Source organism: Podarcis cretensis, assembly GCF_951804945.1.
Source record: "Podarcis cretensis genome assembly, chromosome: 10".
NCBI classification, from domain to species: domain Eukaryota; kingdom Metazoa; phylum Chordata; class Lepidosauria; order Squamata; family Lacertidae; genus Podarcis; species Podarcis cretensis.
The window spans coordinates 3689101-3712235 of NC_137179.1; the positions used below are offsets into that span (position 1 = coordinate 3689101).

The 23135-nt window shown below is 43.4% G+C and overlaps 1 protein-coding gene across 2 annotated transcripts; it reads right to left on the reverse strand.

Moving 5' to 3' along the window:
* Positions 1–3887: 3887 nt before the first annotated feature.
* Positions 3888–17941, reverse strand: LOC307225229 (C-type lectin 1-like). 2 transcript variants are annotated; one of them, XM_079993123.1, is made up of 7 exons: positions 16841–17941; positions 15574–15700; positions 8694–8773; positions 6643–6777; positions 6220–6331; positions 4914–5746; positions 3888–4563 (listed from the first exon to the last, which is right to left on the reverse strand). In XM_079993123.1, exons 2-6 carry the CDS (start codon positions 15692–15694, stop codon positions 5664–5666), a joined length of 531 nt encoding a protein of 176 aa, XP_079849249.1. In that variant the 5' UTR covers positions 15695–15700; positions 16841–17941; the 3' UTR covers positions 3888–4563; positions 4914–5663. The 2 variants fall into 2 exon arrangements, with proteins under 2 accessions (XP_079849249.1, XP_079849248.1); XM_079993122.1 differs by lacking the exon at positions 16841–17941 and having other exon boundaries at positions 15574–15982.
* Between the last annotated feature and the right edge of the window lie 5194 nt (positions 17942–23135).

The window sequence follows — 23135 nt, forward strand, 5'->3', positions numbered from 1 at the left end:
CTTGGACCAATTAATAGAATTCCCTGATATTTTACCAAAGGCATCTACTGTTTTCATCAACATAAGAACAGCAGAAATAAGCAAAAGAGTGTCATCGGCAAATAAAACCAATTGTGATCCATAGCCGTCAACATTTCTCTTTTTTAAAGGGAAATTTCCTTATTCTGAATAGGATTCCTTGCAAGAAAAGGGAAAAGTTGACAGCTATGTTGTGATCTGCTCTGCAGATCTCACAATGTTGTCTAATAACAGAGGCCATGAGTTCTAGGCAAATATTAAAAAACAAAGGTGAAAGTGGACATCCTTTTTTGTACCTCTAGACAATGGGAAAATAGCAGACATGATGTCATTCACTTTCATTCTAGATGTAGGCAAGTCATGCAATATTTCAATTTGTTTTTAAAGTCCAAAGGAAATCCAAATTTACTGAAAGCTGCCTTCATACACTGTTCCCTTTCAGCATCTAATGATACAGTTAGAAATTGATCTTTACTTTTGTTTAATTCTATCAAAGCCATAGTAATCTGATATAATCTGCTGCTTGTCTCATTTTTATAAAACTGGTTTGGTCATTCTTAGCAACTGATGCTATGGCTTGGTGGATTCTGTTTGCTAAGGTTGCTGTTAAAATCTTTGTATCAACATCAGTCAGTGATCAGCTACACACACACACACACACACACACACACACACACACGTATATATATATAATGCAATCGGAGAGGGCGCATCAGAGCTAGACAGTCAATAGTCCTGGTTAACTCCGCATTGCAGTGGGGCACCAGGGAATCAGCTGAAAGACCATCAACATGGGAATAATACACCCCCTACCACTCTCTGGAAACAACTTGGATCCATTAAGTGGTGGGGGCAGACCATCCAAATCGGTCTCACCTCTCTTGACGGAAGCCTGCCGTCATAGATGGTGCTTAGCATAGCATAGAAAGAAGACACAATGAGGCAGCAAGTATTTTCATAATAATGGAGGGCAGCTCCTTCGACTTCTCTCTCCTCCGGTAACTTTTATTATCCTTTGTCCTCCCAGCCGCATGGCCGTTTGCCAATGTCTCCCGTTACCTCATCCGGTCAAGGCTTTTATTGCACCCTTCACCATATAAGGTAATCATTGCCCAGAGGAATGTCAGGGGGCACCCTGCAGTATTTACAAGCCTCTGTCTTGGCTTTATGACTCCCACATGCCCTCTTGCTTTATTTTATTAATCAGAATCATATATGTCAGTACCAATACGGTTATAACGAGTGCGATAAGCGACTCTTGTAAGGCCGGGAGCAGGCCGCTGACCGGAGAACCATGCAGTACATATAGAGATTAAAGAAGGAATACACCGTATACAGCAACACAAAATAACACAAATAACTACTATAATGATCACTAAAATCAATAAATGTTGAAGCCAACTTCCATCCGGAAGCCAAGAATATAACCATGCCCATGGATCTGCCACAAAGCAACCATAACTCTCTTTGGAGTAAATAGCTGATATTACTACTCTGTTGGGACCAAGTAAAGGCTGCAGTAAATAAGGAACTGATATGAAATTGCTCATCTGCGGTATTTGCTAAGCCAGGGATAGAAGAATTCAGACTCCAATTTGCATGGTAGGTTTCTTTTCTAATTTTTAGCCATGCACTGGTGTCACACCTATAGCACTGAGATTGGTCACTGTATGTTCCTGTAAGAGAACAAGAGCTATTAAAAGTGAAATTCAATGTATATTGACAGTTTGGATATATGCCCCATGATTCTTTCCCCTCTTTAATTTGAAAACAATGGAGGGTCAATTGTACTGGAGGCCAAAAAGTTTGGTTAGGTGATATAACATTTGTAAAGTGAAAAGATCCATTGACAGGCACACCATGAAGCATTAAGCCTGAATGACGGGCAAAAGGGGGCATATTTTACACAACCAGCATCTAGAAGCATGCAATAAACTGGTAAACATAATCATATCTTGTACAAAAATATTATCCCTCCATATCTTATGATAATTTTCTCCCCTAAAAGTCTTATTCAACAACACAGTTCTTCTAGTTTGAGAGTGGCTGAGCTGTGGATGCTGCCAGCCAGAGTAGGATTTTGACGACTGCGGCTTGCCAGCTGATAAGGTGAAATATGGTGGTTTCAACTGGACTGGGTCGTCTGCTTCTCTTCCTTGTATAACAGTGCAACAAAGGATGGCGAGGCAGATGGTGGGGAAGGCACTTCCACAATTGAAGGGACTTGCCATGGCTGCACACATCAAGCTGGAACCCACAAAGGCTTGTCCTCTAGGTGGTGCATGCGGAAAGGTTTCAATGCTTCACCCACAAAATGTTGACGAAGTGTAGGGGAGTTCCACATGCCCTGAGGCAGGACAACGCACTGATATCGCTGGGTGGGCTGCGAATTGTTATATACTGGCAATGTAAAAACAAACCGTTCCCTGTCTGCTGGGGCCAGTGGGATAGAAAAGAAACAGTCCTTTAAATCAATCACTGCCAACTGATATTCTCGTGGGAGCATATTTGGATTTGGCATGCCACGTTGTAAAGTTCCTATTTGCTGTATTTGTTCCTTGACTTTTCCTGACTGCTGCAGCTCTTTCAAGATTTTAAATTCAAAAGGTTGGTGCTGGGCTTGAGTTCCTGCTGGGGCACCAGCAGGTGGCACCATAATGGGAAATGCCACAGTATCCTGATTTAAGGAACAGGCAAAAACTGCACGTTGAAAAGGAGTGGCTGGTTCTGTTGGTGAGAGAGTAGGATCATTGCCAGCCAGACCACGGTATTTTTGCAGGATTGGTTCCTCTGGTGGGGAACTATAGTCCGGAGTCTTGGGGTCTGGTTTTGTGGGCAAGGCAAGTGCCGGAACAGGCGGCATCACAGCAGGCTGGACTAAAGAAGCCGATGTTGGCAATACAGCCATGGAGATATTTTTTGGTGATAAAGAGCCCAGGGCATAACGAACCTTGCACCATGCATTTAGAATCCGAACACCGAAACTGGGGTGTCCATGAAAATGTGCTCCAATCTTATCCCATTGTTTTAATTCCCAAGTCCCATCTGCAGGAAACCAGGGGCAATGTTCATCGATGGACTGAATAAGCTGTATCAAATCACCCTCAGGAACTTCCAATTTGTTGGAGGAGAGGAGAAATTTTAAGTCCTTTAAAAATTTCTGTTGGGGAAAAGACAGGGAGCTGCCCATATTTCTAAAATCAATATAAAAGGGATCGACTCACTGGGATCCGTAGATGATTCAGCGCTGTGCAACCCTTGCCGGACGTAGTGAGTCGATGATCAAGAAGCCTCTCACGGTTTCCTTTCAAGTCAGTCTCACACTGCTTTCTTTAGTCAGCCTCCTTTCTTTTAAGTTTTCCTCTTCTTTTAAGTGAGCCTCACACGGGGCACCACTTGACGGAAGCCTGCCATCATAGATGGTGCTTAGCATAGCATAGAAAGAAGACACAATGAGGCAGCAAGCATTTTCATAATAATGGAGGGCAGCTCCTTCGACTTCTTTCTCCTCCGGTAACTTTTATTATCCTTTGTCCTCCCAGCCGCATGGCCGTTTGCCAATGTCTCCTGTTACCTCATCCGGTCAAGGCTTTTATTGCACCCATCACCATATAAGGTAATCATTGCCCAGAGGAATGTCAGGGGGCACCCTGCAGTATTTACAAGCCTCTGTCTTGGCTTTATGACTCCCACACTCCCTGCAGAGGGGAAGGGTCACGGAGAAGTCCAATTGCACCAGGAAGTAAATGGAAGATGCCTCCACCTCAGTATCAAAGCTTATAGAGGAGTTGATTGCCCTCAAGGCACCGTATTGCGAACGTGTCAAAGGTCTTTGAAGTGGGTGCACACATGACAGAGAAGCCACCGAGGCTGATGCAATATAGGAGCATTTATTTCTGCATATTTGTACAGGCATGTACATATTATAAAAGTTATACTTCCCCATCGGAATGACAAAAAGGTCAGGGATCTGCACTGAAGGAGGATTCCTTCTTCTGCCCATTGCCCAGTAGATCTCTTGGCATCTCAAAATGGTTGTGACATTTCTTTCTGCAAGTGCCTCTGTTGCCTTCAGTCCCCATCATCTTATATATATTATACGAGGGGTGGGGCACCTGCAAGGCTGTTCCCCTCCCAACTATATCCTCAATGGATTCAAGTTGAAAGAAAGGAGATTCCAGCTAAACACAAGGATGAACTTTCTGAGTGTAAGAGCTATTTGACAGTGGAATGGACGCCCTCAGAAGGTGGTGAATTCTTCCTTGGAGGTGTGAAAGCAGAGGTGGGATGACAGCCTGCCAGAGATGCTTTTCTTGTGATTCCTGCATTGCAGGGGGATAGGGCTAGATGACCCTCAGGGTCCCTTCCACTTCCACAATTTTATGGTTCTGTGTAACATTAGGTGTGGACAACAGGACAATTGGGAGATGAAAGTGAGCTCCCAATTAATCCTTGCAAGCAGGAATTGTGACAGCAAACACTCCTTGAATTGGTTGCATTACAGATTTCCCCCCATAGATTTCTCTTACAGATTTGAAAGTGCATCTCCTCTTTACCACTGATCGGTGCTAAGAGCAAACCCCATTGGGAACGTCCTACTGCCGCCAAGGGGGGGGGCCTTGCTCTCATCTAATTAGTGCTGGACCCCAGCCCCTTTGGAGACACCCTTTCAGCAACAAGCAGCTGGTTTGCGCTGAGAGCACAGCTGCAAGGGGGCTGGCTGAAAGTCCCACTTTGTCTTTTTGCAGGTGTGGTTTGGTTCAGCAACAAGCAGAAAGTGAGCTCCTAATTAATCCTTTGCAAGCAGGACTTGGGGATAGCAAGCACTCCTTGAGTTGGTTCAATCACAGATTTCCCCCCATAGATTTCCCTTCCAAATTGATGGGAAAGTGCACCTCAGAGGCCGTCCTCTTCACCACTGATCGGTGCTAAGAGCAAGCCCCATAGGGAACATCCTACTGCCTTGCTCTCATCTAATTAGTGCTGGACTGAAGCCCCTTTGGAGACACTCTTTCAGCAACAAGCAGCTGGTTTGCGCTGAGAGCACAGCTGCAAGGGGGCTGGCTGCAAGTCCCACTTTGTCTTTTTGCAGGTGTGGTTTGGATTCAAGCCACACCTGCAAACAGTCATTTCTCCTCTGCAGAGGGCTTGCTTTCATTAAGGCTTCGCCCTTCCCAGGGCTCTAGAAGACACTGCCATAAAAGTGCATTGGTTCTTTGCACAGTAAAAGAGACCAGTTGAATGTCCTAAATGCAATCTGAATCAGGATATTGGAGACATGTGAGCCCTGTGGGGCAGGAAGTAACGAAGGGAAGTAATTGACTGCTGTTTCAGGGGCATGTGTTTAAATTCACAATGGGCTGAGGCATCTATTAGGGAAGGGGAGACCGTTGTCGTCCTGACGTTGGTGGACCCCAAAGGTTCTTCATCCTGGGCTCCAAGAAAGGGGGCTCTGCTACGTGCAGGATTCAATTAGATGTATTGCAGGCTACTGAGAGAACAGGACGCTGGAATAGATGGGCCACTGGAATGGGGCAGCAGGGGACCTCTGACGTTTTCATATTCTGAAAAAGGCGCAGGTAGAAAGACAGCGTTGGATGGAAGCCTCTGAGATTTGATGGGGTCAGTCAAAGAGAGTGAAGAGGTCAGGAGGATGCAGATAATGGCTCATGTTCACAAATATAGGGTTCTTCATATAGGCAATTCTCAGCTCTAAATCTCAAATAAACTGGAAAGAGAAAGAGAAATGAGCTTAGGCAGAGTGACATCAGCGGCTCCTTGGCATGCTGCTGCTGCTGGGACCCCCACCCCCTCAAAACACATGCACCCCCACACCCCATGGTGCCTGCAAAGAATGTCCTTTCTTCTTCTCCCATTCAGAAGAAACCCAGCCACTCATCCAATATTAAATTGGCCAAGGCGGGTGGTGGCATCTATGGGGAGGACCTTGAGTGGAAAGCAAAAGTGGATTAGGATGGTGTTCCCTGTCAGTCTGAGCTCCTTTGGGAAGGCTAGATTCTTGTAAGGCAGCTTGGGAATATCTCTACCAAACAGATGAAAGGGCTCTAAAGGAAGTCCTTCACTCTTGGCCTAAGAGCAGGCAAGCAGCACACCCGCAGTAGAAATTTAGAAAATACTGCAACCCACATTGCATTGAGCATGGCAGCTCCAAAGTACCAGTTCTGAAAGTGGACCTCTTACCGTCCCCACGAAACAAGTAGGCACACGAGTTGATGCCACTACTCATAGGTTCTCCCCTAGTCCATGGTAGGAACTGAGGAAAAGAGTAATCTGTCCACTCCCAATTTCCATCCTGCAGGGACAAGAGAGGTGGGATGCTCTTTAGAAAGAACAGATCACAAGGAGACATTTCCAAGACACAGCACACTCCTTGATGATTCCACCCAAAAGAACCACAGATAACATTATTTGAGTTGCTGGACATCAGCCAGGAGCCCACCATGACTGTATTGGCCTCCAGTATGTTGAGTCCAGAAAACCTTCTCATAACATTTTGAGGACATCAGCTGGGGAAGCCCCATAGAAGAATCTTCCCACTGAATTCATTTACTATCAGCTCCAACAGTGCTGACGGAGGAGGAGGAGAAGGCCTTGGAGACTCACCTTATCCTTGACTGACAATCCAATCCAGACACGTGGTTTCTTTGTAATTAGAAGCATGTCAGACACCCTACGCAGTTGTTTCATATCATGGATAGAGGCAAGCTTAGAAGTCGAGTCAAATATATGGCAGGTTTTCTGAGAGGTGGAAAAAAGAATGAGTTTTATGCAACTACACTTACCTTTGAATTCTTCTCAAAGTCAGGCTCAAGGTTGAATATTGCAGCCGCAATACGTCGAAATCCAGCTCCGGACATGTGACTGATTGAAATGCAAGCTTTGTTCGGCCAACTGAGATCCAGCACGGTGCAATATCCCCATTTGTGTCTTGCTCAGTTTCCTCACTGTCTGATTTTTAATTAGATTCTCCACTTTCAGTTTGTGATTTTGTTTATAAAAAGAAAAGTTCTTGGGAGAACTGAGCAGCATTTGAGTGGACATTGCCCCAGTATAAAAACATTTGTTTGCTATTTCACCTCATATTCTGCAGCTTTGGGTCTTATTTTCAAGAATACACTTTACCCACAAATTCCTCTAATACAGTGGTGCCAACTGGTGGGCAGGGGGCCAAGAGCCCCACAAATCTTCAAGGATGTGCCCGGGCCCCCTCAAAATTCTGTGGTGTCTGTGCATGTATGCCTCCTAACATGCTTACCTCACTCGCATACACTGCATGTTGTGTGAAGTGTATGTATGTTTGTTCAAAATATTTTTGGGGAGAACGAAATTTCAAATGATGCCTCTGTTTTGATGTGTGTTATTTCAGGACATGCCAAGTCGAGTTGCTCTCATTAAAATGTGCTTCAAAGCCAAATTTCCCCCCATCATGCCCATCTAATGAATTGCATGTGCACTTTTAAGGCTGCCAGATCCATCATGCAGCATGCTTGGACAATGTCCGGTGGCGTAGTGGTCATTTTATGTTTGTGCAGAAGCTGGACACAACAGCCAACCTGTCCCCAAGGAGAACTGAAAGCCTTGCCTTGAAAGAATGGCAAAGTGCAGGTAGCTGTGTTCATCTGTTAATATATTCCTTCCCCGAAGGAGGAACAGTACCTGGCAAAATACCCATTCTATTCGGATGAGCTTGGCTAATCAGGACATGGTAGGAGAATGCCAGGGACGCCCCTACCATAGCAGGAACAACATTGCTATTTATTTAGACAGGGCAGCCTTGAGGTCAGAGCTGAGCAAGCCAACTAGCTGGTGCATCAGATGGCATCCCTCAGGGTGCTCACACGGCTGTTATTTTCCTGGTGGGCTTCAATGACTCCCACACCACACATTTCAAGCACCTTTAATAAACATGTAGCTTATACCCAAGGACCATGGGAACTGTAGCCCTGTGGACAGCAACCTACAGCTCCCTGGACTCTTAGGGGAATGCCATGTTCTTCAAATGTGTGTTCAGTGGCTGTTGTGGATCTTGCTTGCCTCATCCCTTATTGCATAAGCTGTTCTGACTCTCTCTAATGTACTTTGGGTTCTCCATGCTATTCCCAACAAATGGGCATCATTTATGAACCTACCTGTCCCTGGGGGCTCACTTGAAAGCAGAACATGTTGGAGCCTTCATCAATCCTGAGTAAGTACTCCAACCTTTGGGGCCAATGGGTCTTTTCTGGGATGATGAGCCCACCATCTCAAGCCATCTTAAAGAAGGCCTGCCTACTTCCAGCTTATGAACAGCGTATCTATCCAATCACTATCCCACAGAACCTTTCCAGGATTGAGTTTCAGTGGCCTTCATCCAGCCCCCTAGTGGTTCCAGGCTATGGTCCTGAGCTTCCTCAGCCTCATCTGAATCTGAGAAGAAAGATAAACTGATAAACTGAGCTGGTTGCCCAAGGCCTAGTGAAGGAAAACCTCACTTCAGATGTCTAAATGACATCTCATCAGCTCTTGAGATGCCAAAGATGGCCTCCTGGGATAAAAAACATGGCCATGGGATTGAGATTCATAACATGTCTTCTGCAGAGACTCTCAAGAATATCTTGTGTTTTGTGCCCTTGCTCTTTCTGGACCCACTCAAAGCACCTAGAGGCCCCTCTTACCATTGCCTCATGCCATATCAAAGGGTCGGAAAAGATTCGATAGCAGCTTTCCTGTATTCTGGTCCAGCCCCGGAGGCAGCCTTGAGGTAACAGAGAGGGAGAACATGGTCATGTCAGCACAGGAAACAGTGGAAATAAAATACCTGTATTATTCCATCTTTTGGGGGCCTGAAAATTGAGAAAAAAAGGGGGGATTGAGCTTTTGGGGAGGATTATTTGGGGGGAATGCCGAAAATCGCACACCCACCAGAACACAGCACACAACCACTCGTGTTGCTGACAATTGCTGCTTACAGTCTTGGGCTCACACTTCGTTCCGACGAGTGAGCGATTTTTGGCAACTTCTCCCAACAATCAAGTGGCTAATCGCCGCTTAAAAACGCTTCATTCTGGCAGGTGAGCAATTTCCGGCATTGGCCACCTGATTGTTGTGGGCGGGGGGGAATCCCGAAAATCGCTTGCGCACTGGAATGGAGCACACAACCGCTCACATTGCAGCTGCCTGATCGCCGCCATTAGCTCTCCTGCTTGCCACTGTGGCACCCAGTAGACAGCTGCCCTTGTCGCAGGAAGAAGGAGCGTGATTGGTGGCTGCTGGCAGCAATAAGGAAGCTGATAGGTGGTTTCTGCACCGTGGCCAGTAGCCGCCAATCATGCTCCCGCTTGCTGTGACAAGGGCAGCTGTCTATTGGCTGCCACAGCAGCAAGCAGGAGGGTTCATGGTGGCAATCAGGCAGCTACGATGTGAGTGGTTGTGTGCTGTGTTCCAGCGGGTGAGCGATTTTCAGGATTCCCCCCTCAGCACTACCCGTGTATAAGACGAGCCTAAATTTTGAATCTCATTTTTGGGTCAATAAAGGTAAAGGTAAAAGGACCCCTGACCATTAGGTCTAGTCGTGACCTACTCTGGGGTTGCGGCGCTCATCTCGCTTTATTGGCAGAGGGAGCCGCGTACAGCTTCCGGGTCATGTGGCCAGCAGGACTAAGCCGCTTCTGGCGAACCAGAGCAGCGCATGGAAATGCTGTTTACCTTCCCGCCGGAGCGGTACCTATTTATCTACTTGCACTTTGACGTGCTTCCGAACTGCTGGGTTGGCAGGAGCAGGGACCGAGCAACGGGAGCTCACCCCATCGCGGGGATTCGAACCACCGACCTTCTGATCGGGAAGTCCTAGGCTCTGTTGTTTAACCCACAGCACCACCAGCTCATCTTATACACCTAAAAATACGGTATCTTTGGGGTGCCATAAAAGTCAAAGGGAAATTGAACGTCCTCAAAGACGTCCCAGGTCACGGGGTTCACCACTTTCTTGGTGTCCAATATGACATATAATATTTTCATTGTATTGTATTCAATTATTTACCTGCCTAGTTTCCAGCCAAGGAAAGCTAATGAGACTAACTGCAATAGATAATCTTATTTCAACCACTAATAAAAACCACTAGGAAATAAATACTACCAAACCAAGAATGATTCATGGGAAGGCTCCTTGGCTCTTTAAGGCCTTCTGAAAAGTGTAGCTGTTCACTGCAACTATACTTGGGGTGGGGTCACCACAGAAAAGACCCCCTCTATTGGTGATAGCTCAACTGACAGATGAAGATGGTGGAAAGATCAGTATCCAACTGGAACATCTGTGTGCAGGGAAGATGATACAGGCACACACAGTTTAACAGATTTCATAGGTCCATCCCATTCAGGGGCCTGAAGGTTAAAGTCAGCACGTTGAAGTGCACTGGGAGACATTAAAACTGGTACAATCTAAGTGCTATTGAAGCTGCATGCTGTGAACAGTGTTGGCTTTTTGCAGTATGGTAGCGTTGCAGGGAGCTTGCTGGGGTGACCATGCATTAGAAAGAAAGGGACTCAAAAATAACATAAGCAAGGTTTTAATTACAAAAAAAAACAAAAACTCCTTAGACACTAAATACATTAACAACAAACCAGACCCAACCACCAACCCAACCCCCAGGGTAATGGGAGAGCTAGGTGCTGCTCCTTATATACTACATGCAAATGCTGACACACCTTAATCAATGCAACTCGGCAGCACCTGCTATGTTTCACAGCTGTAAAGCTGGGTCTCGTTATCTTGCTCTGGCCCTTGCTCTGGCCCCTTAAAGACATACACATTAGGTGGAACAATGATGAACCTTTACATTTAAAGTAACCATTCAACATTTCCCCTGCGGTTCATCATTGTGGAACAAAAACATAAAGCATACTTTGTACATGTCTTTCATGCGTAACCTTTGGAAGTGCTTTTGTAAAAATGTCTGCAATTTGATTGTTACCTGGAACATATTCAAATACAATCATTTCATCAGCAATTAGTTTCTTTACAAACTGCAAATGTAATCTTAAGACTCTAGTGCGCTGCGTATTGGTCTCTGAGCACAGGATAGCAAGGCCGCTCTGGGAATCAAGGTAAACTTTTACTGGTAGTGTTACTTGCATCTGTAGGTCTGTGAATACTTGCAGATACCATTCTACATCACGAGTGGCCTGAACGCATGCACATAATTCACTCTCGGTTGTGGAGAGACAAACAATGGTTTGTGTCTGGGACTTCCATTCAAATGGACAACCGTTATAACAAAACACCATACCAGACACACCCCTGCAATTATTTTGTTCCACTGCATGAGATGCATCGCAGAAAATTTCAAAACCTTTGTCAATACTTGATGTAAACTGCAACCTATAATGTTTGGTATGTTTAAGGTACATTACCACTCTCTTAAGAGCAGAGAAACATTGTGTAGTAGGCTTTTCCACAAATTTTGCCAGAAAGTGAAAAGCATAAGTTATATCTGGTCTTGAGATTCTTTGAATGAAATTTAGCTTGCCTATAGCAGAATACAAAGTTTTGTTAGGAAATGGCTTATCTTCACCTGTAAAGGTGAAACCACACACCATAGGCGTTTCCTTCCCATTTGCATTTTCTAAACGTAGCATTTCAACAAGATCATCAATTTTTGCAGTTTGATGAACCAGAAAAGATCCATTTTTGCCTTTCTCAATTTGCATGGATAAGTAATTTTTAGCTATGCCTAATTCCACCACATCAAATTTCTTCTGTAACTGTGATACTACCTCTTCATATTCCTGTTTAGTTTTTGTAGAAATTAACACGTCATCTACATACACACATATCTTTGTTACAGAGTTTGCCCTTTCCTTTATAAACACACAATTGTCTGCCTTTCCTTGTGAAAAACCAATATCCAGCAATTCTTTTGCTAAAGTTTGGTGCCAATTCCTTCCACTTTGGTACAGACCATAAAGGGATTTATTTAATTTGCATACCAAACCTTCAGCGGCGTCTATGCCTTCAGGGACACGCATAAAAATTTGTTCTTTTAAATCTGCAAACAAATATGCAGTTTTTATATCTAGGTGATAAACAGAATGTCCACGTTGTGATGCATCTTTTAACAAGAGCTTAACTGTTTCATATTTTACACTTGGTGAATAACACAAATCATAATCTTCGCCTGGAATTTGTTGAAAACCCCTAGCAACTAATCTTGCCTTGTACCTTACAACTTCATTTTTGTCATTCATTTTAACTCTATAAACCCATTTTGAATCAATAAGTCTCATATCTGGGGTTTGTGGTACAAGAGACCAAGTGTTATGCTCTTTTAAAGAAGCTATCTCAGAGTTCATAGCTTTATACCAATTTGCAGCTTGGTGCTTAGGTAAATTCTGAACATCATTGTAGCTTTTTGGCTCAAAAACCGCCTTATTGGCATACACAGTATTAAAATGTTCATCTGCAAAACGTTGAGGCTTCTGCCTCTTTCTATCTGAATGTCTCAGTCCGGAAGGAGAGTCAGACTCCTCAGACTTAATGGGACTTAGTGAAATACTAGTTTCAGGTTGTAAATCATCATTGTCAGACTGAAGAGGTGCCTGTAGGCTAAGCTCACGGTCAGAAAAATCAAGAGAATCTAACCTCCCCTCGGGTGCCTGTGACTTTAAATCATCAAACAAATTATCATATTCAACAGGCTTTTTGTGTTTTTCCATTAATTCAGAAGCACCATTTCCTCATGCTGCTGCCTCTTCCTCTTCTTCCTCAGTACTATCTATACCGTCAGTATCTTGGAAAACAGCAACTCCATTCCAATTTACAGTTTGTATCATGCTTCTGGTAATATGAAATTTGCCAGTTGCTGGTATGTAAATTCTGTACGCCCCCTGCTGGTAGCCCATTAATTTTCCCTGAACACTACGCTCACCCAGTTTCTGCTTAGCGGGGTAATGCATAATTACATCTGAACCCCAAATGCGTAGGTATTTCAGATTAGGGCGTTTTTTAAACAGCTTCTCATAGGGGGTGACATCTAAACCAGAATGATAGCTGCGATTTCTAACATAACAAAATGCATTAAGCGCTTCAGCCCAAAAGTCTTTGGGCAGATTAGCATCGTGCAGATAAGTTTTGACCCCTGCTTGCAGATCACGCTGCACAACTTCAACAAGCCCATTTTGCCAGGGACTTCGGGGGCAAGATAACTCATGAGTAGTCCCCTGCGCTTCCAGGAATTTCTCAAAATCCTCAGAAACAAATTCTCCGCCCCGGTCAGAAAACAGGTTCTTAATTGGTTTGTTAAAGTGCGTTTTTACCCAGTTGCAAAAAACTTTGTACTTCTCAAATGCTTGGGACTTCTCAGCTATTGCATAAGTCCAACAATATCTACTATACTGGTCTATGAGGGTGAGCCAGTACTTTGAACCTCCTAATGATGGTGGGAGTGGCCCAACTAAGTCACAATGTACACGCTCAAATGGCTCAGTTACTTTCCTATCCGAGCACCTACCCTTGCGTGCAACCTTAATCTTATTCTTGCAACAGGATAAACATTGCATAAAGAATTTACATGGTTTTAAGTTGAGGCCATTAACAATATTCTTTGTCTTAATTACATCAGCAAAATTCAAGTGTCCCAGAATTCTGTGCGCCTCGTGGACACACCCGGAATGAGGCTTTACATTCCTCAACCCCTGGCTTGACTGTGCTGCTCTGTAGTTTATAGGCGATTGGGAGTAGGTGCGAAAATGCAGTCTATATAAACCATCAGAGTCCCGGGCATACAATAGACGTTTGTTCCCCTCAAAAAACTCATACATTGAATTTAAGAAACGCACACTTATGCCTTGACAAGCAAAACACCTTACTGATAATAAATTGTCCACTGATGGGCAGTAAATGCAGTTCGCTATTGTAATATTTAAAGAGTCAAGTTTAACAGTACCCCTGCCAAGCGACTGCAAGACTTGTGAATTAGCTAAATGTACATTACCAATTTCCTCTTCGAAAGAAATAAACAAACTTCGATTGTTGCAAACGTTGTGAGAAGCTCCTGAGTCCACAATAAAAGAATTCCACTTGGCACCTTTAATTCTTTTATGATCTGCAGTCCGAGCATGAAAAGCTCGCGGCTCATTTCTGTCTTTACGGTGCGATGTTGGCTGCTGAGATGACAACCGTGACTGATGAGCAGAAACAGGCTTAGGAGTACTTTGCTTTCTTTTGGATCTGCAGTCCTTTGCAAAATGTCCTTGCTTATTGCAGAACCAACAACGCTTTGCAGCTTTAAATGCAGTCGCATCACCAAAAGGTTGCATATGGCGTTCCTCATTACTTCTGGAAATAGGAGTGCTTATGGTACAAGCCTCCCTTCTATCCAACTCGCCCATTAATCTTGCCGTTACCCCTTCCACAGTTAATTGTGCTGGTGGAACGGCAGATATCTGGCTAGCTATACCATCAAAGTCCTCGTTAAGGGAACAAAGAATGATAAAAACATACTGAATATCAGGTATGTCCATGTCCCTTCGAATTAATTCGCCGCGTATTGCCTCCAGACGTCTCAAGTGTGCTGCCAAATCACCACCAGGCTGCAACTTAGTCTTGTACAACTGCTTGAAAAACGTCAATGCAGACGCTGACTCCTTTCTAACATGCACTGCTGCAAGACTGTCCCACATTTCTTTGGCAGTTTCCTTATTCCTTATATAGACTACTTGCTGGTCGCTGACTGCCAAATTAATTATCGCCCTGGCTTTCGCATCTCCTTTCGACCAAGCATTTGTTACAGGGTCAGGAGGGTCATCAGTTACATAGGTCCATACTTCTCTAGAGGTCAAAAGCGCCTCCACCCGAAAAGACCATAAACTATAGTTCTCATCTGTTAGCTGTGGGAAGACCAGAGCCTTCTCAGCTTCAGGAACCCGGTCAACCATTCTGGAAATCTTCCAGACCCACAAAAACTACACTAACAGGAGAAGGAGTTTTCAAACCTTTCTCAGAGTCCAAAAATATGCAGTCATCCACTCAGCAGCTGGGCCCATAACCAAAGATGTTGGCTTTTTGCAGTATGGTAGCGCTGCAGAGAGCTTGCTGGGGAGACCATGCATTAAAAAGAAAGGGACTCAAAAATAACTTAAGCAAGGTTTTAATTACAAAAAACAAAAACTCCTTATACACTAAATACATTAACAACAAACCAGACCCAACCACCAACCCAACCCCCAGGGTAATGGGAGAGCTAGGTGCTGCTCCTTATATACTACATGCAAATGCTGACACACCTTAATCAATGCAACTCAGCAGCACCTGCTATGTTTCACAGCTGTAAAGCTGGGTCTCGTTATCTTGCTCTGGCCCTTGCTCTGGCCCCTTAAAGACATACACATTAGGTGGAACAATGATGAACCTTTACATTTAAAGTAACCATTCAACATGACAGGATTCTGTCATTTTGAACCAAACAGCCAATGGATCTGCACTTGGCTTTCTAATGCTGTCAGAAGCTTCTCTTTCTCTAAGGAGACATCAACCACCTCCGAGATCAAATGATACCTTACCATTGGGATGGTAGGGGTTTTCTGCTTTTTTAATTTTCATTGCGAAGCCAAAGGAGAGCTGCCATATCAGAACAAGGCAGGTGCAAAGGAGGCTGAGCCTGGGGTCGGAGGAAGGCTGCATCTGCTTCTGGAGACAGAAAACACAAAACACACAATTGCTAGGCTGAGTTTCCTGCATCCATCGCTCAGAAGGCGAGGCTTTGTCTTTCTTTCTAACAGAAAAAACACTCATTATCTCACCCAGATAGAATAAAGTAAAGGTAAAGGTAAAGGGACCCCTGACTGTTAGGTTCAGTCCTGGCTGACTCTGGGGTTGCGGTGCTCATCTCGCTTTACTGGCCGAGGGAGCCGGCGTACAGCTTCCAGGTCATGTGGCCAGCAGGACTAAGCTGCTTCTGGCGAATCAGAGCAGCGCACGGAAACGCCATTTACCTTCCCCCCAGAGTGGTACCTATTTATCTATTTGCACTTTGATGTGCTTCGAACTGCTAGGTTGGCAGGAACAGTGACCGAGCAACGGGAGCTCACTCCGTCGCGGTGATAGAACAAAGTAAGGAGTTACAAATCCTCAAGATCAAGGCATTTCACTTTATAGATTTATTAACTCTTTGATTTGTTGGGGAGCTGGTCCATGAGATGCAAAGGTACCCCATTGTTAGTGTGCTGCTCACTTTAATAAATAATAATAAATAATAATAAATTTTTATTTATACCCCACTCTCCCCTGCCAGAGCCGGACTCAGGGCGGCTAACACCAATAAAATTACAATAAAACATAATAGGGGAAAACAAACAAAGAAACAAACAAAAACCAGTTTATTAAAATATGGGTTAAAATACAATTAAAATACAATTAAAAATGCAGCCTCATTTTTAATAGTAGCCCATAAATCAAAACCATAAGGGGAGGGAAACATAAGGGTCAGACCGAGTCCAAACCAAAGGCCAGGCAGAACAGCTCTGTCTTGCAGGCCCTGAGGAAAAATGTCCAGTCCCTCAGGGCCCTAGTCTCTTGTGACAGAGTGTTCTACCAAGTCGGGGCCAGTACTGAAAAGGCCCTGGCCCTAGTTGAGACCAATCTAACCACCTTGCAATTTGGGACCTCCAAAGTGTTGTAAAGTGTTGTAAAGGTCCTCCACAGGGCATACCAAGATAGGCGGTCCCGTAGGTATGAGGGTCCTAGGCCGCATAGGACTTTAGAGATATAGCTGCCATTCAAAGGCCAGCATGGAGAGTCAAAGAGATCAGAAGGGGGGAGATAACTCACCTGGTTTTTCAGCTTCTCCCTCTCTCTCTGAGCTGCTGATTCTTCCTTATTCAAGTGTTCCAGTTGAGCTACGCCTGGGTGGGAAGCTGGTGTTTATGTGTCATTTATAGTCTGATAGGTAGGCAATGTCATGTGGTGAGAGACACTTGGCAGCACAAGGGAAGCCTAATGGTTCAACGCAATCATACACTGAGATCTTTTGCATCAGAACACAAAAGTACAGAAAGATCTCTTTCACCTGAAAGCCACTGTGGATTGAAAAATGTCCAACTGCTATGAAGTGGAAATTAGCCAGGAGAAAGTAAGAAGGTATGAAGAGTGCTGCTGGATCTGCCCACCAGTTATGCAAAATGTGGTCATTGCTTCTTCTCTCCACAGCGCCTCTGACTTTGTGTGTATTGTGTCAGCTAATGAAGCCCCACTTCTCTCCCTCATTTTAAGGAAGAAAAAGGGGGTCCTTCTTCAGATCTGGTTGAGATGGACAAGGAGAGTGTCTGTTCTACCACAAACACATCTCCAGAGTGATCATGAATGGCTGGGTGAGATTTTTGTCCACTCAGTTTCCTGATCTGGAATTGGGGGGAATATCACCTTCTGTGCAGGGTGCAATTAAAGTGGAATGGCAGGGCTGTGTGATCCCCTGATCCACTGGGTCCTTCCTTCCTTCCTTCCTTCCTTCCTTCCTTCCTTCCTTCCTTCCTTCCATCCATCCTTCCATCCTTGCTGTCCTCTTCTGATCCAAATGCATGAGCGCATAAGACTGGTGTATACTTTCCTACATGTCATCATCAGCAAATGTTCTTGCAACTCACTTGGCATCATGAGGAGAAATCCATTCTCCACCAGCAGATAAGACAAGGCATGAAACATCACATTCCTTTGCCTAATCAGAATATTGAAATCCTGCCCACCAGCTGATGCAGTTTGTGGGCTGTTATGAGCACATATTGATATACTTGGGAGAAGGGGGTGTTAGTTTCAGAAGAACTGCCCCTGGTGTTCTACAGCAGAGGTACAGAGTGTTCACACCCCCAACAGTGCAATTCAAAGGCCACATCTTGTTTTCAAGGTTGTTGTTGTTTAGTCATTTAGTCGTGTCTGACTCTTGTTCTTATAAGATCATCTGCAAAAGTTTTTAGCTTAAATTATTTCCCCACCACCTCTATCCCCTTTATGCCTTCACCTGCTCTTATCCTCCTTGTCAACATTTCTAAGATCAAAATAAACAATAATGGGGACAGTGCACGGTCCTGTCTTGTTCCTTTAGTTATTTTAAAGCTTTCTGTTATTCCATTGTTGATAATCAGTTTGGCTTTTTTATTCCCATAAATGGTGTCTGTGCCCCTACTAAAAGACTTCCCCAGGCCTGTTGATTTTATCGTTTTTTCATAAAATTCCATGACACATTGTCAAATGCCTTTTCCACATTGACAAACATTAATACCGGCTTCAGGTGGTAGCCTTGTTGGTCCGATGCAGTCAAAATAAATAAAAAATTGTCCAGTAGCACCTTAGAGACCAACTAAGTTTGTTCTAGACAATTAATCCTGGCTGTTTGTCACTTCTTGCCTCCAAGTACTCCGATATGTCAATTATAGGTCTTATGTTATCTTTCATTTGGCATCCCAGTAGGAAACCTGTTTTATCTTCATTTATTTTGTCTTTTAGTATACTTTTCAATCTATTTGCCAGAATATGTGCAAAGAGTTTATAATCATTATTTAAGAGGGATATTGGTCTATAATTTTGAACTGTTGCTGATTCTTTTTTTAAAAAAATGATATTTTATTAAGTTTTTTAACAAAAAAAGGGTTACAAGACAATAAACAAAAAACACAGGAAAAATACAAAAGCACAAAAATACAAAAATTTAAGTTTAACATAAAAAGAAGAAGAGAAAAAAGAAAAATCCCTCTTTTTAATTTCTCATGGTTCATTAACTTATTTTCCTGACTTCCTCACACCTCCCTTTTTTGTATTCCATTTAAAAATTGGTTCAGCAAATTCATACCCTCTTGATTTATCCTTAATTATTTCCTCACATGTTATAGCTTCAAGTTTTCGTCTAATGTCAATCCATTCTTGCATATTCTTATTTTACCTTATTACTAGAACCCCTTCATTTCATTTCAACGTCATCAACATTCAAAAATTTTACAATGTTTCTGTAAATAGATCTTAAATTTCTTCCAATCTTCTTCCACCAACTCTTCTCCCTGGTCTCGGATTCTGCCAGTCATTTCCGCCATTTCCATATAGTCCATTACTTGCATCTGCCATTCTTCCAAGGTGGGTAGGTCTTGTGTCTTCCAATGCTTTGCGATGAGTATTCTTTCTGCTGCTGCAGCGTACATAAAGAAAGTTCTATCCTTCTTTGGCACCAATTGGATGACCATGCCCAGGAGAAAGGCCTCTGGTTTCTTCAGGAAAGTATATTTAAATACTTTTTTCATTTCATTATAGATCATCTCCCAGAAAGCCTTAATCCTTGGACACGTCCACCAAAGGTGAAAGAATGTACCTTCAGTTTCTTTACATTTCCAGCATTTATTGTCGGGCAAATGATAAATTTTTGCAAGCTTGACTGGGGTCATGTACCACCTGTACATCATTTTCATAATATTCTCTCTTAAGGCATTACATGCCGTAAATTTCATACCTGTGGTCCACAACTGTTCCCAGTCAGCAAACATAATGTTATGTCCAATATCTTGTGCCCATTTTATCATAGCAGATTTTACCGTTTCATCTTCAGTATTCCATTTCAACAGCAAGTTATACATTCTTGATAGTGTCTTAGCTTTGGGTTCTAACAATTCTGTTTCTAATTTTGATTTTTCCACCTGGAAGCCAATTTTTTAATCTAAATTATAGGCCTCCCTTATTTGAAAATAATGAAGCCAGTCTCGCACCTTATCCTTAAGCTTCTCATAACTCTGCAATTTCAATTTATCACCCTCCTGTTCCAAGATTTCCCAATATTTTGGCCAGTTGGCCTCCATGTTAAGTCTTTTCAAAGCCTTCGCTTCCATAGGTGATAGCCACCTTGGGGTTTTGTTTTCAAGTAAGTCTTTGTATTTTATCCAGACATTAAAGAGTGCTTTTCTGACAATATGATTTTTAAAAGCCCTATGCACTTTAACCTTGCCATACCACAAATATGCATGCCACCCAAAAGCATTATCATAACCTTCTAGATCTAAAATGTCTGTGTTCTCAAGAAGCAGCCATTCTTTCAACCAACAGAATGCTGCTGATTCATAGTATAGTTTTAGGTCTGGCAGGGCAAATCCCCCTCTTTCTTTAGCATCAGTAAGTATCTTAAATTTTATTCTGGGCTTCTTGCCCTGCCAGACAAATCTAGAGATATCTCTTTGCCACCTCTTGAAACAATCCATCTTGTCTATAATTTGCAATGATTGAAATAAAAACAGCATTCTTGGCAATACATTCATCTTTATCACAGCAATTCGACCAAGCAAGGAAAGCTTCAGGCCTGACCATATTTCAAGATCTTTTTTTCACTTCTGACCAGCATTTCTCATACTTATCTTTAAACAAATTCACGTTCTTAGCAGTCATGTTCACCCTCAGGTATTTTACTTTCTTTACTAATGTTAAACCTGTCTCCTTCTGAAACCTCTCTCTCTCAATCGGTGTTAAATTTTTCTCCAAAACCTTGGTTTTTTGCTTATTCAACTTAAAACCTGCCACCCGACCAAATTCCTGGATTAATTCCAAAACCCTTTTAGTGCTAGACTCTGGCTCCTGTAATGTCAATACTAAATCATCTGCAAAAGCTTTAAGTTTGTGTTGTTTAGCTCCGACCTGAATACCCTGGATCAACTGGTCCCCTCTAATCATGTTTAGCAGGACCTCCAGGACCGAAATAAAAAGCAGTGGGGAAATTGGGCAGCCTTGTCGTGTCCCTTTCTCCATCTTAAATTCTTCTGTCACCACATTATCAACTATCAATTTAGCCTTTTGTTCTGAATAAATTGCCCCTATACCATTTTCAAAACCTTGACCAACCCCCCATCCCCTGTAAGTTCTGATTCTGTACCTTGCTTTGGGATTAGTGTTATGAATGCATCTTGTCACAATTCTGGCAATTTCCCTTTACATAATATCTCATTCATAACCTCCTTAAGCGGTTGTGCTAGGGATTCTTCCAATTTTTTATAAAAAGAAGCAGGTAAACCATCTGGGCCTGGTGTTTTCCCAAGTTTTGCATTTGAAATTGCCTGCTGAATTTCCATCATAGTAACTGGAGAATTTAACTATTTAATTTTCTCATCCGGTATCTTTGGGAAATTATTTTGACATAAGTATTTTTCTGTTTTGTCTTGGTTTTCTTTCCCTTCTTGATACAATTCCCTAAAGCAGTTTTCAATTTTTTTAGTTATTTCCTTTGGATCATCAATAATTTCCCCCTATCTTTGAATTTGTTTATTGCCTTTTATTTTTGTTTTTTCCTTAATTGCCAAGCTAACATTCTTCCCGGTTTATTAGAGAATTCAAAGTTTCTTTGTTTTGACATTTTTGTTTTCCATTCAATTTCCTGGTTCAAGAGGCCCAACCACCCAGCCAACACTATGGTGGACGCTATGGTCTTTGCAGTCAGTATGAGTTGTCTTGGGAAGGCTAGATACATGCTAGGCAGTTGAGAAATATTTCAATCAAGCAGATGAAAGGGCACCAAAGGAAGTCCTTCTCTCATGACTTCTTGGCCTAAGAGCAGGCAAGAAGCACATCTCATACCTACAGGAGAATCAGAACTTACAAGGTTAAACAGTTCTGAGTGACGTCTCACATTCTGAGGCATGGTTATGTTCACATACGGGAGTCTTTCTCTGTGTGTGGAGTCTCTTTCGCTTTTGACGGAGAAGTGGAAGGATGCCAGCCAATTCGCCAGGCTGATTTATGATGTTTTCCTACTCATTAAAGACTGTTGGAGATTGGATAGAATTCCTGCATTCAGTCTGAATTATTACCCACACAAGGCAGCAGTTTTTCCCTGCTGCGTGAACTCTGCTAAAGCCTTAAGAGAGAGAGCCAAGGGAGCTGAAAGTTGTTTTCGACCGGCACGGACGTCCAGTGGCGCAGTGGAAACGTGCCGGACGCCATCTTATCTTCACAGGTTATGGAAGTCAGCCAAGCTTTGGAAGCTGTTGCCACGTCGTGCCTGTGTGTGGGAGAAGCCAGCTGAGCTGAGCTGGAGCCAGTTGGAGCTTTTGCGGCAGCGAAGCTCGCTGGGGAGGATCTCATCTTCGGGACCGGGTGCCGGAGGAGCTGCTGTTATGTGAGTATGCTGAGCCCCGGGGGAGAAGATGGCAGACGGCCAGGAGTCATATTCTGTCCCGTTTGAAAAGCTCACAACCCAGTCCTGGGATATCTGGGTTAGAAGAGTAAGGGGGTGGTTTTTGGCCACAGGGCTCTGGAGTATAGCCCAGAGTATAGCCACCAGAATTTGTCAGCCTAAATTGAAAGTACAAGAATTACCAACAGTGGAGGAGTAGCAGACGAAGATGGTGGATTATGTGGAACTAGCAAAACTGACCTACAGGATTCGTAATCAGGAGGAAACCAAGTTCCAAAGAGCTTGGAGTGCAGTGGTACCTCGGGATGTGAACGGGATCCATTCCGGAGCCCCGTTCACATCCTGAACAGAACGTAAGACACGACTGCGCAGAAGTAAAGTGCTCCGTTACCTCCGGGTGGCTGCGGAGCGCAACCCGAAAATACTTATCCTGAAGCATATTTATCCCTAGGTATGACTGTAAATTTGTGGACTAGATAAGTAATAACTGTAGAAATCTGAAGACGTTAGCAGGATTGAAATAAATCTTATGACGTGGACTGGATATTATTAAGGAATTGTGGGAAAGGGATTAAAGTAAGAAAACCTACTGAAGGGAGGGAGGGAAGTTTGTTTATGTGAAATGAAAAACTAATAAAAAGCATATATATATATATATATATATATATATATATATATATATATATATGATTCCATCCAAACAAACCACAGACAAGATTATTTGAGTTGCAGAACATCAGCTAGTGGCCCACCATAACTCTTTTGTGGTCAAGTATGTTGAACGCTGAAGAATTGATGCTTTTGAATTATGGTGCTGGAGGAGACTCTTGAGAGTCCCATGGACTCTCAGCCCTGAGTGCTCACTGGAAGGACAGATCCTGAAGCTGAGGCTCCAAGACTTTGGCCACCTCATGAGAAGAGAAGACTCCCTGGAAAAGACCCTGATGTTGGGAAAGATGGAGGGCACAAGGAGAA

Coding starts and splice junctions, on each gene's coding strand:
- LOC307225229 (XM_079993122.1), bottom strand. CDS start 15,805: ATGAGTGTTTTTTCTGTTAGAAAGAAAGACAAAGCCTCGCCTTCTGAG. Junction 6,778..8,693: donor TGATATGGCATGAGGCAATG/GTAAGAGGGGCC, acceptor TCCACCTCTCAG/AAAACCTGCCATATATTTGA. Junction 5,747..6,219: donor CTACTTGTTTCGTGGGGACG/GTAAGAGGTCCA, acceptor TTCTCTTTCCAG/TTTATTTGAGATTTAGAGCT.